Raw genomic sequence first — 14,829 nt, 5'->3', positions numbered from 1 at the left:
AAGGGATCCCTTGATGTTGGTTCTCAGTATTGGAATGCAATAGTCACTGGCGATTGATCCCTTTCAAATAAAAAGTTTTTATACATATATATCATGTTGAGGTTATGTTCTTGGATTAATGATGTGAAAAATTTCCCAGACATGAAATATGATCATGATTATCATTTTGTTTTTCTACAAACCTTTCAGTGAAAGATTGCTGAGAAAAAACCTCAAGTCAAAACATAGCTTTGACCCCACGCATCGAACTCCAACTGGTTTTATCATGTTATTTATACTATTGAACTAAAGATTAGTTAAAACAATATGTCGACTTGATGTTACATTTCTGATAGTGACTGTATTTTACATATTTAATCAGATAGAAAATGCATGGTGTTTTTTGTTTTAAATCAACACTTTTAGATGACCTTTACGTTTGTTAGTAGAACATTTTATGGAATTAGATATAAAAAACATAATCTGAAACATGTCTTTGGAATTATGTATCTCATACTGTGTCTTTCGTCTGATTACTCAGAGTTTGGCCAAATCAAACATCGTATTATAATACTATTTTTCAAGTGTATTTATGATATATTTGCATGTGGATATTCGTTCATAATACATAGCTTGAACACAATAAATGTACCATAAAATATTTCATGAAACATTTAGTACGTCCGACAGGAATGACATTCATGCAATATTTGAAATTCAGAATTCAATGCAATTTGTGTTATGTAGATGAATCGCTCCTGTACTAAGGAATGAAGATGATGAAGATGGTGATGAAGATGATGATGAAGTGGAGGAGGACGACAAGATGAAGAAGATAGATGATGATGATGACAAGGAGAACGTAAAAGGGATGATGATGACCATGAAAAAGACAATAAGGAAGATAATGAGGACTATGAGAAGGAGGGCGATAAGAAAGCGGGTGATGATTTAGAGAAGAAGAGGACTATAAGAGGGATGGTGATGATAAGGATGATAAGGAGGGTGTTAATGTGATGAGGCAGTGGCGACAAGGACGAGAGCAATGATGATGATGATGATGATGATTAAAACGTTTAGAAAGAAATATAAAAATAAATTCTTACCTCAAGTCTATGGGAAAATTCATCAGCAGCCTGCTCACATTTCTTCTCTAAATCCTGATTTTTCTCCAACAGAGCTTTACCTAATTCTGCTGCCAGAAGTAGATCTCTATCCTTTTGCTCTAATTGGGTATAGAGATCGGGTTCTTCTTGTTCCTCAGAATACGCATCAGCATCTCCTCCTATCCCATCCTCGTCCTCATCCATGTTATACATCTCGACTTGATGCTGGAGATGTTCGTCCATCAAAATGCTCATTTTGTAATCCACAATAAAAATATTTTGTTTCCTAAACTATATTTAAAATTGCACAAATTCTTCACTTTTTCGAATACTAGTTACGTTTGATTATTACACTTCACATTATAATGAATATTCAATAGTTTTTTTTAAGTGAACTCGTATCTTATGAAACATTTAGGTACACATTTTATCCATAATATATCGGATAAGATATATACCATTGGAAGAAATTGTTCCACTGATTCACACAGTCCGAATCACATTCACAAGTTGAGGCAATAATCCACTTTTGATCTCGTTAGAATTGAGAGTACCTTAATACGATTAAATTCGGGTTTGAAGTTTAGTGTTGGTGTTCCTAAGCAATAATAATCCAATTAGGAAATTTCATCAAGTAAAAACATATGGCTGATTTGGTAATGAAATTCTGATTGTTTACTTTTACGTCAGTGTGGCTAACCAGTCTTAATCCCGATAATCCGAATATTATTTATATACCTATTACTATGACAACGTATTATACATAAATCTAGTCTAATCTCATCAGGCCACAGGACACTTCAAAGCTGACCAAATATCTATTTTTAGGTTTGCAGACTCTTGATCGATTTTTGTACTGTCCTGAACACGTGGAAAGAATGACTGAACTATTTTTTCTCTCGCTAAATCCTCCACGATACAGAGGGGTTATATCCAATTTCTTTTTGATTTTAACAATATGTAGCTAATCTTGTTTTTTGTCAACGAAACGTGTCAAAAGATATTAAAAGTAAGTCGTGGTATGAGAGGTTTCCAGCTAAGACAGTGTTTAAAAATAATTTAACAAGTTAAAATAACGGTAATATTTATGTTTTTACACTATGTACACTCAGACTGTTTATATATAACTTTCTTCACATTATTTATATAACGGGTAGTTTATATTGAAATAATAATGTTTACTAAACGTCAAGTTGTCATTTTTACATTTTAACGTTATTATTTAAGAGTATTTCGTATAATTGCAAGTACAATCCGCATCAATCTAATCTGCGCTGTTTAAATAATTGATCAAGGTGAAACTGTATTTCTTTGATCTTTCTCTGAAATAGAAATTGAAATAGTTGAACGAAAATCAATATGATTTGTTTCTCAATGGGGTTTTATTTCTATAAATATTCGCTCTACCAGCTGATGTAATTCTTACCTGTATAATTTTTCACAACGAAATTTTAATGACATCAGGGCATGTATGTTCTTATATAAAATTATATTGCTACTGTAGAAGCTTCTGGCTTTTCCTCACTTATCGTATTGGCAACATACTATAGGTCTACATCTGTCGTTTCTTGCGTCGTTTTTGACAAACCAAAGATCGAATATTGATTTTGGTAAGTGTTACGGGTACAAAAATATTTATTTCGACATTTAATATATCACTTTTAATCGAATAAGCCCTGTATGGCATGCGCTTTTTTTTCCTGCTCTATCATTCAAACGATCGGATAATTCTTATTTATTACAGATCTATAACTTCACAAAATATAAAACAGCAATACATCTCAAGGGAAAAGACTGAAAAAGACCCCCAGCCACCTAAATGTATGACGTAAAATAAATATTATTAATCATGATACAACATCATAAAGATATAAAAAATTTATAGGAGTAATTATATGTAATAATTATAATATAATGAAATAGTTATTATAACATCAGTTTATATAACATAATATAAATATTTATTTTACAAGGTCAATAATACAAAATAACACAGTAGGCGATAAGGCTGACAAATTACGCTTTATTTTGACAATACATTTCCTGTTCACAAAATTGTCATTAGATAAGTGCTCAGACACTGCAGTCGTCCCCAATTCGCGACTCCATGCATGTGATAGTATACACATTCAATATCTATAAAATAAAAATATTAAAACTGATTTACACGTCACTTAGATTACCACAATTTGGTTACAACTGATTTTTGTCAGTTAGGTTACCAGAATATGAATACAACTGATCTAGATATCAGTTATGTCACCACGATCTAATCAAAACTGATTTAGGTGGCATTTAGGTTACCAGAATCTGATTGTAACTGATTTGGATGTAATCTGATTAGCGTACAGCTGATCTAGATTTTAGTTGGGGACCGCAATCTGATTACCACTGATCCAGATGTGAATTGGGTTACCACAATCTGATTAAAACTGAAGTAAATGTTAGTTAGGTGACAAAAATGTGGCTGCAACTGATTTAGATGTCAGTTAGGTTGCCACAAAGTCATTACAACTGGTCTAGATGTCAATTAAGTTACCACAATATGACGTAAATATAAGTAAGGTTATCCCAACCTGAATTGAACTTATCATTGAGTTAATCATTATATATTTCTGGAGGCTGTATAATAAGACATAAATAAGGCGAGTGTTGAGTTTACAGAGCTGATTGTTAATCAATAGTGATATGAATAGTTCCCGTCAACTCGACATAATATTATAATATAGTTATTTCACACCTAGGTGAGGATGACATTTAGCTTATACCTGTATAATACCTGTAGCCTAGGCATTAAATAATGATGTAAGTTGGTCTTGTTATTTTGACGAGATGTTAAGATAGACATAGTTGGATGCTTGTGATCTACCTTGAAAGATCCAGCTCTACTAAAACTACTGAGAAATGTCGTATGAATTGGTGCAAAAATATACTACCCAACAACACCTTAACGTCAATTTTTTTCTTATCCATCAGTCGCATCCGGGAAGTCATAATCGAATACCTTTACTATTTCCCTTTTGGGTCCAGAAAATTATGCAAATTTCTCTCCTGTGAGTTGGCTTGGCCTACTTTATTCACATGTCTCAAACATGAGTCTGAGATATATTTAACCCCCCATATCAAAAATATATTGCTCTGAGAGTACTATGTATCCGGAACCCGTTTCTAACTTGTAACTGGGCTTAATAGAATGAGGATAAGCATTTATTTATCTTCGCACATGAAACTATAAAGCCTATGTTTTGTCTTTATTAGAACTTTTATAGACAAAATTTATGACAAAAGATGATTTATGAATGTATAGAGAAAATTGTTATATAAAATAAGGTCTCTGTTCAATATAATGTTATGATATTAAAAAAACATTGGTATGATTTATGAGCTTATATTATATTAATGAAGTTTCATTTGATTTACAACTTCATTTAATAAACGTTCCGGTTGCTGACGACCGTGAGTGGATCAAGAGCTACCTCGGAATTGCTCCGCAGGGCGAAGGATCTATCCGATTTTGTTTCCTTTATAAAACTCTCAAATTACTAAAGTCTCCATCGGAGATTTTAGTTTTTTTGTCAATCCCATTGATCGTAAAACAAGCCAAGATTTAACGCTGTCTATTAAAGTTCGGTTAAGAAAGTGATAAAACAAAAATAAGATTTTGTGCAAGAAGAAAAGAGCCGAAACTTTGTTGAAAAGTTTAAATTTAATTGAAATGTTTTTAATATCTTTAAAAAAAAATCTGAGACGGGATAAATTTCTTTCATACTTTTTGAATTGGTGAAAAACTATTTCTTTTCTTTACATTATCTATTCATAATATTATGAATTTGTATATTTCATCCGTTACGTTCACAAAAGTCGTCTTGTTTCATCATATGTGTTTCAACGGTGATGAAAAACCATTTGATTTGATCCGAGGCAAAACAAAACAGCCTCAAACAATAGAGAGATTAAAACGTAAAAACAAAGTGGGAAAAAATCGAAAGCGTTGAAAGGTAGAGGACGATCGATAATTTAACTAGCCTACGAATATGTTGGTTTATATTTACTGTTACAGTTGATATAATGACATTTACCTGTATAAGGTACATTTCTGTCATTAGACTACCCATCAAATATTTTAATTTGTACCCTTTGATATTTACTCACACTGTCAAAAAATGAAGAAATTTAACAGAAAATTTCATTTAATTTCGTTAAATGTTAGATGATGTAAAATGTAACACGCTTACCTGTACCAGCCGCGTGCTCTCGTCTAACATTAATAAATAATATTTCTTTGATCTTACCGTCAATATTGCTGTCATGAATTAAATTCCCGATTTAATGCGAAATTTATTCCATTCACAAGTCAAACTATCCGACATATTTAAGCCAAGTTGTTGATCCTGACAAGGATGATTGGCCTTGTCCGATGTTTACCTGAAGGCAATGTGACGTACGCGTTGAACTGCGGTAGACTCTGCTGACAAGTCATAATCACATAATTGCTACAGCACGCCACATAATAACGTCGTGATGACAGCATTTTCGTCTCGAATTACCTGTCTCATCATTCATAGGGAGTTTTACTGGGACTGGACAATCTTACAGACTCGATCTTCCAGTCCTGTTACTTTACGAGTAGTAAACATGGATGTCTTGATTATCAAGTACAGGTAAACAACTGTCACGTTCTCTTTGATCTTCAAGGGGGGTAATCTAATAAATTGTCATTAGTAGAGCAGGTGGGAAAGCGACATTGATTTGCCGATAATTAATAGGAAAGATGCGGAAAGATAATCGGCTTGCAGTAACTTATCTATTTATACCTGGTATAATATATTCTATATTTACCGCTAGGCGAATTCTTTATTTATTGTCTTATCACATTGTTTCTGACGCCGATTGAGCGAATTATTGGTAGTGGTTCTGAAGAGCTTAGAGGTGAATGACGGGAGTTTAAGAGAGAATAGCCGGACAACTTTTTAATTTTTTTGTAATAATGAAAACGGACTACACCATTTAATGTAGGCTACACATTTAAAGGAATACTACGTATAATGAACATAAAATTTAAGAATTTTAAACTTGGCCAATAAGAGCATATATTCTTCAGTAGATATACCTGGTGTCATAAATAACATAACAGGATCCTTATATAATCCGATAAATCCCCAAAACTTTCTCTATGTTATATGATATGGAGAGCACTTACGACTTATTCCCCCCGTACGACGACATCGAACGTCATCTGAAACTGAACGTGACTTGGTCCAGATAACAACAACTCTTAATGGTCGTTAACCGAGTGAAATATTTAGCAACTCAGTTATAATTCTGTTCACGTGTTGTATGGTATTGTTAAAGATGAAGAAGTCAAGAAAAAACCATGTGGTGGCTGTCCAATAATAATATAAGGTTTATCAATGAGGTGATATGGTGGTGAACTCAGAACAGTGACATTTGTTTTAATCATTGAAGGTTTTTTATTGCTATATAAATGTGAGGCGCCAATCATAATATCATGATAAAAATTTGAATCGAAGATATTTTTAGAAATTGATTACTAGCAAATACATTCAACTAAGCGTATGAGGTTGCAACCCTGAAGCTTATAAAGTTCTAAATAAACAGAACCAGATAAGTTATTGCTCATTTTGCTGGTGCAAAGTAAGTTCTCTTTTATTAACGGTCTGATTCTGCCCTTCCCGGTTTCGGTTGAGAATTAAACGGGGTATGCATTTGGAGACTAGACATTTTCTTCAATGAATCTGAAATTGACCTTTTCGTGATAAATTATTTACAATTTTAAGAATTTTCACCTCTTTTAAGAACAAGAGCAAAAGGCGAGACTTTTTCTATCCATAACCTAAAACATTAATGCCATTTCAGACAATTCTTTTCAGTGATGATCACATTAGAAGATGCATATCCAGACTCAACATTCTTGGCAACACAAACTAATGGAAGGCATTACGGTGAACCTCCAATCTGAGGTAAATTTAGAACACACGATGTTTCTGTTTCAAACGGTCAAATATTGGAGCATCAATATTTAGTTTATCACATTTTTTGCTAAATATTTTGCAAGATGAATAAGCTTTTTCATATGAATCTTAAATCCATTTATTCTCAAAAAAAGGGTCTAGTCCATTTTTCTATGTTTTAATACCCTTACTAAAATTATTGTCAGGAAGCTAAAAATGCCAAAGTAAGGCATGTATCTTCAAAGGATTGTAAAGGGGTTTTCTTCTAATGGGTATCGTGTCTTACAGCATCAATTTGCACCAGTCCAATCAAACGTCTGCGTTTTTTGCAATTACACTCAAACTAAGCGTTTTAAGACATAGTTATTGTACAGGTTGTTATATATCAAAACACCAGGTTGCATGTTTTGTCACATTATATTTTGCACTATACATATTTCTTTTACATAAATAAATATAAATGATCAGATTTACATATTCATGGTGGATAATTTACATAATATTTATGTATTTCATGCTAATTTATTCTGTACAATGTATACACTCTCTATATATAAAGAATAAGATAATCAAAAATATACTTTTGCAATGATATATTAAAGAACTTGAAATGAAATTTACTAAAATAAAGATCAGCATATTTATAACAAATGATATTAAAGAATATTTGGCTGAAATAATATTAAAAACCCTGTTTCTCTCTATAATAAATGATTAATAAAAGCACTAAATCTCCTTTTCAAAATATGTGATATTATTTTTAAATGCACCAATGCATGTGAATGGAAGTTTTACCAATACATCGAGGCCCTGTGATTCTCCTATGTCCCTTAATGCTAAAGAGGCAATTGGTATGACCTTCTATCATGAAGTTAATAATTAGAGGAATGAATGCCTTTAAGAACCTTAAATTTCAAAAGAATTTGTTTTATGGCAATGGAAAAATGAGCAAATAATGTTCAAATAACCTTAGAATAAATCAATTCCTTGCTCAGTTGAGAAAAGGTTTTTATAGGCAAGAACTTAAATGAAAATAGGTATATATCTATCACTCCATTCAACACAGCAAATTATACTATAAAACCCAAATCAATTCAGACAAAACAGAGCCTTGTTATTTAAGATTTAAGTACCACACAACAAATCAACTAAAATATGTTTTTATTATAAATGTTTTCCCCTTAGATTATCTTGAAATTCCCTTTTCAAACCTATTTCAAACTCTGACGAAAGCAAAATGATTGTTGCTGTCAACAATTTTCATATTAGACGTGTGTAAAAAAATTTCAAATTTTAAATCATTTTCAAATAACATTTGTCCTAAAAAAAGTGTCATCCTAGCGCTAATATATTTTCGAAAATACACATCCATGGTAGCTTCAGAGTCATTTTCCGTATTCTATCGATCTTAAGGCAAGCAATTTCTGATATTTACATTGAGATTCTAACCTAATGCCTTGAAAATAACATAACAAAATAAAATATGTAACATATGTAAGTACTATGATAAAAGAGGTACAGTTGTCTAAATACTTGCTGAACCAATTGGTCAATTTCAGCTCTTAATAGCACTTTTCAGATCTAAAGTCATTTCATTTTCTTTTAACTGTAACAGATGTCAGATTTGAATTCTAAAAAGTGATATGGATGGCTGAAATTAAGATCTATTAGCTGGTAAAGTAATTATCTAGATGACAGTCTCCAGTCAAATCAAGCTATAATTGTATGAGCTACAGTGGTCCAAAATATATTTCTTGAGGTATAAAGCACCTGATAATTAAGATGAAACAGCAGAATAAGAAGGCATAGTAGATGTACAAAATATATTATTACTATAAGTATAAAACATTTGCAACATAATCATTGTATATTGAAATAAGCTTACGTTTCGCAATGGCAGACCTGTAAGCTTTTCTTGGAGTTTTCTTTAATATAAAACATGGAATATGACTCAAAACTGAAGATAATGAAACTCAATTTTTTTTGGAGTTTGAGCTTGAGCTGTTGGCAACTGAAGTTTTTTTTTTTTTATAAAAGATGACTGAACCGTACAGTTCTTTATAAAGTTACAAACAGATATCAGTTTACAATGATTAAAATAACTCACTACAATATAAAAGATATATACATTGAGCATTTATACCAGTTTTATAAACATCATTTAGACAGAAAGGCTTATTCTAACTATTCACATAGTATTGGTTAGGAAGCCTATACTAAGGATAGGCAACTATAGTTCCTTTACATAACAGGTTCTCTTTCCAAAACAAATAACTTTAACAGTTTCCTTATCAAGCGCTATTGTTAATTAATGTGCCTATTGGTATAGCTTAGGTAATATTAGTTTAGAAGCAATACAAGGCTATCAAAACAAATCTGAAGAAAATTTGGTGCTCTATGAGAAGTCAAAATTTCATACAAGAATTGGATTTTAAGTCTTGTTCAATACATATCATTCTCTGTATATTCAACATCTGACAGAATGCATGGCCCTAGTCTGTGATATCAGCTTTGGCTGGAATTGGATCTAACTTGTCATCTAATCGACCAATGTATGAAGAATAAGTCTAAGTATAAAGTATATATGATAAAGAGCCTATATAGCAGTTTATTAGGTTAAATTGCACCAAAATTCTAGAAATTTCTAAATGTTTCTAAATGAGTCAAAGTTGAGAAAAATATGAATTCAATGAAATATCTGAGACTATTCCTTGATACACATTTAATATTTCAAATCATGAAGAGGAGGAAAAAATCTAAATCACTCGTAGCATAGTTTCTTTTTCGTTTTATCATCTATCATTTTCTTTATACGTTATGTTCAATTAGAACACAACTTGTTCTTATGCTCTCACTTTTGTCCATTTTCAGCTTTATAATAACTGTTTTGGTATCAACAACTCCTACAACTTTTCTTGCTGAATTTCAGTCCAAACTATATAAAAGCATGCACCAATCACTGTAATAAATTGGCTCTCCTGACATCTGTCTTTACCCACTATAGCTGGGCAAGGTACACAATATAACATTTAATTACAAATAAAAACAATTTTTTTATCTACACAGATATTTCATAACTCGTATCATATAAGCTGCGATTTTTTTCTTCTCTCTGCTGTTTTCTATCCATTGCTGATAACTGTCTATTTCTTTGATCCACAGCTTCACTCACTTGAAGTGCACGAACAAATGATAACGGCCTACCGGCAGCATCATCATCACTATCATGAGGTGGAATATAAGAGTTTGGCATAGCCCTGTTATACCCAGCTGAAACTGGTACATTTTGTCCGCCTGTTCGTGATTTATTATGAGATTGATTTGCCGGTGAAAAGTTATTTCTGTATGCTGTATTGTTTGAATTATTTAAAAGAGGTTGGGAACCTGATTTAGGAACATACGTATTTCCAGATGTGAATGGCTGTCCACCGCCACGACCAGTATGTATGATAGGATGACCTCGCTCTGTGATTTGACTTCTGTCTGGAGTACGACCTCTACTATGGGGAGGTCGATGATGATTTCGGTAGCCTCCAGCGCTATTAATACTGTCAGGGGAAGAAAGAGAGGCTTGTTTAGGAAGAATTACGTCATCCAGAGTGGCAATCGGAGCGCGTCTGTGGCCATGTCCTCCGTCTAAATGATCCTGTGATGATGGTCGAGAACGTTGTGGAGAACGTTCGTAATAGTTTTTAGGTCGATAGATTTTAGGTGAGGCACGACCGACCAAACTGCTATGAGATTGGGCAGCCTGTAATGACGCCCCTATGGATGTTGTTGGAGTGTTATTAAACAAGTTGGTATAGGAGCCGTTCTTTCTTGCTGTAGGTGGTGATGGTTCACAATCTAAAGATTGGCTGCCTTTATAATCGTCAACATCATCATGGTAGATAACTCTTCGCTATAATCAAACAAAATTACATATTAATGACATTAAATAAAGATATAACATTATGTTTCCTAATTGCAATTTTCAACTGGTCAATACAAAAAAGAAGAAGAAAATATGTTAGGTTATGCTTAATCCCTTAAATTTAGTCTCTTAGTTATCATTCTTCCTTCTAATTTTAGAAAGGGTCTAATGCTATGTTATTTGATATAGATTTCTATTTTCATAAAGTCTTGTCTATGCACTCAAAATTTTCTAATAAACTCTATTGCTAAAAGCCAAATATTAAAAAGATTCAAAATCCTGCCATGCCAATGCCTTAGGTCACACATGTTAAGTTGTCTTCAGTAGAATATCAAAATAGTTTATGAAGTAGCACATCAAACATTAACATGCATTAGATAAAATGTACTATAGTGGTATGTTCAATATTTGAAGTTAAATTTTATTATATTTAGAAACGGTAAAAATTGTCTATAATAAAAGAGTATAGAGATGTATTCAGTATAACTTGTATAATCTTTCATATTTCATTGACAATATAACAAGATAACTGTAATAAATTTATTAAGTAATGGGCTTGAATATCAGCAATATCATATATAGATCATTAGTCAACATGCTTACATTCAGTAAAAGAATTGGACCCACTAAGAGGCTCAGAAGTTATACAGAACAGATGACCACATTTAAAGTAAAGTGAAAAATTCACACAGATGACTTTTGTTTGTCACAAGACAATTTTCCTACTGAATACATCTCTATAATTTACCTGTTTTATACCATGCAATACTACATTGAGAACTGCACAATACTATATTATTACTGACAGTTACATATTGCTAGGATGCCGAGATTGTGAAATATACAACCTTAGGATTTACTCACACTGTTGCTTGCTGAATTTTCATCATGTTTGATACCATTAACATTAGCTGAATCAGAAAACATCTTGAAATCTTTATCTGCTGCTACGTAGGTTATCTTTGAAGAATGGACGTTTATTGTACGTGTTTTAGGAATGTAGGATATCAATCTAAAAGAAAGAAATTATATTATACTGATAAAGCTCACTGTTGTTTAAATAGTGGTAGAACATTAGATGAATACTTATTACGTTGGTGCAACAAATTGATTCATTGGATTAGTTGAACAGTACATGTTTCTTTTCCTTTGGGGGGAGAGTATTTACAACACACTCCTATGACAGTACACATTAGAAGAAAACAATCAATTTCAACGCCATAGCATGGCAGAGTGGTCAATTGATGAAGCAGTATTAGATTCTGATATTATTGTTTCAAATCAATATATCTCTGACACAAAGCCATGGGAAAATAAAAGGGAAGAAACTCTCAAAAGCACATCTTAATTTTCAACATCAATGCCATGAAGCCAATCCAAAATGTTTCTCATATTTAAGTTTTGATTAACAGAAACAAACTTACTTTGGCCATTGTGGACCACTGAGTATGTAACAACAATTGTCAAAACACCCTTTATCAAATGGATTGTGTCCACCTTTAAATTTACCAGTCATCTGAAAAATAAATTTGACATAAAAATATATTTAAAACAACATACCACCAATGCCATCACTAGTTCTCTCCTGCAGTTGGAATTTAATTAAAAGACTAGGAAAATGCCACAGTCTTGTGCTACAGGCTGTGCGCGTTAAAAGATCCCTCGACAGTTGGAAATCGAAAAAAAGCAGGCTAATGCCGCTGTTCTGGCAAAATATCCCTCATTGCACCTCGCATGGAGTTGCCCATCTTCATTAGCCCACATGGTGCAGAAAAGTAGGACGCTGAAAAACTTGAATGATGCCAGTTTAAGATAAAAATAGTACAACCTACCTGTTCATTGGTAGTTCTACCTCGAGATACTAGTACTATATGGAAACCAGTTAACCCTATCACTGGTACAAACAATAACCCTATTATACACATTAACACTATACTGTTAGAGGGTTAAGGAAGTCAAACAATATATCTCTTGAACAATATACATGAGAACATGGGGACTTTGTTGGTCTAATGCTAAATTTTGTCTACAATGAGTGCTGAAAGTCTGCAGTCTATATTTATCTACAACAAATGTTGATGAATGGACAAAAGTTACTACAACATGTCTCCACATTTTACATTTGTATATAAAAAGGATACGATACAATAGTACCAGCTTGATGTAAGCTCTCTTGATGATCTAATATATACACTAAACATTGTGCAAACAGGTTAAACATATGTAATGATAACGATGTTAAAAATAAAAAGAAATATCTATAATTTCTTCTGCCTATACAGTTATTTAACCAGGGACAATGATGATCAAATGTCTGAAAATAGAAATTTCACAGGCATATTGTAACCATTTCGTATCATGAAAGATCATCTATCAGAACATATCGATCTGTTTCAGCTTTCCTGCGACAAGATCATGCAATTTTTGTATTGCATTTGTATCAGTGTAATTTTATTATTGTAAGCTATGATAATAACTTAGGTTTTCAAACATCTTTTCTACTAGTTATTCTTGGGCATTATCCTTGCTGCATAATGTGTACACAAATACAGGCTGGTCACAATCAAGACACTTTTATCAAATGATTTTTAAAAAATAAAGTTCAGATGTTTACAAAGCAACAGATGCACTTTTGTCTTGACTTCTGGTTATGGATTTTGTATTGAAACATATGTTGAAATGCAAAGTGTAATTTAGAAAAGAAAAACTTGACACAAATAAATGTGGAATACACTTTTCTAATGATTATGGCTTTCGTATCGAAACATATTTAAAATGCAGTGTACTAATGATGAAGAAAAGGTTGACAAACTTGATAAAAATACATTAGAAATAACAGTCTTACTTCTATACATGTATTACAGACACTACAATGTGAACATCTAGGAGGACGATAAAACTGACAAGTTGTACACCATTTCATCCGAACTGTTATTCCTTTAATTTCTACATTTTTATACAAAGGAGCTCTAAAATCATCATCTTTAGCTTCGTCTTCATGTGCTGAAATTTATAGAAGTAAATTACAGTTACTGTTACTAATCATGGAAAATAAGACTTTTTATAAGCAATTTTAAAACACCTAATCAAATCATATAGTCCATAAGTTAATTTATTTTAATAAGTATCACCAACACACTACAATAGAATAGCACAGTTGATTGCCAAGCCATTCCTGTAAGGAGGTGATTAGAGGAAGGATAATAATCTAATTTATTAACAAATAAATCCAAAACTCTTTTGTTGCAAGACGAAAGGTTTGTACATACATATACAAAATGAAAAAAAAAATAATATTCTTACGCTTAGGATAAATCCCTGGATCCATGAATGTTGCCATGCATAAATTGGCCAACACAAATATTGTTATTATTCCTGAAAATATTGGAATTCCTATCGAATATTCGAATAGAAGATACCGGCATCTGTAATAGAAAGTAAAATAAGAATCATGACACTCGGTTAACAATACTTGACAGTTGGCATAATAACAGCATTACCGGTACCGTAGTTAAACTTAATGCCATATTCAAAATGCATCTATGCTCTCCCAGGTTTTCAACCTTACAATTTTTTTGACATTTACAGAACATTTTTGTCAGGTTCTAGATATGAAGCCTACTAAAACTGTACTCCCCTTCTCTTGGTCAACTCAAATTAAGACAATAAGCTTATTAAAAAAAGTAATGACAAGCAGTACCAGTAACATTGTTTGTTTTTGTAGATGTGCAATGGTAATGGATGGTACTTCTGCACAACGCTGAGTCTTAAGAAACATAATGCTTGTACCTCTTAACCAAATGCCAGGAAACAATGCCCATAAATATGAAGGAAGCTGTATGTGAGTGTATAAAAAAAT

General features: G+C 32.3%; 1 protein-coding gene across 1 annotated transcript; it reads right to left on the bottom strand.

Moving 5' to 3' along the window:
- Nucleotides 1-12,390: 12,390 nt before the first annotated feature.
- LOTGIDRAFT_115052 (hypothetical protein) lies at nt 12,391-13,965 on the bottom strand (the record flags this gene model as incomplete). The annotated part of the gene is made up of 4 exons (XM_009053701.1): nt 12,391-12,486; nt 12,803-12,905; nt 13,112-13,284; nt 13,816-13,965. Coding segments are annotated over 4 exons (522 nt in total), but the record flags the coding sequence as incomplete, so codon positions are not given.
- Between the last annotated feature and the right edge of the window lie 864 nt (nt 13,966-14,829).

Source organism: Lottia gigantea, assembly GCF_000327385.1.
Source record: "Lottia gigantea unplaced genomic scaffold LOTGIsca_20, whole genome shotgun sequence".
Classification (NCBI taxonomy): domain Eukaryota; kingdom Metazoa; phylum Mollusca; class Gastropoda; family Lottiidae; genus Lottia; species Lottia gigantea.
This window is presented reverse-complemented; position numbering and strand designations above follow the sequence as displayed.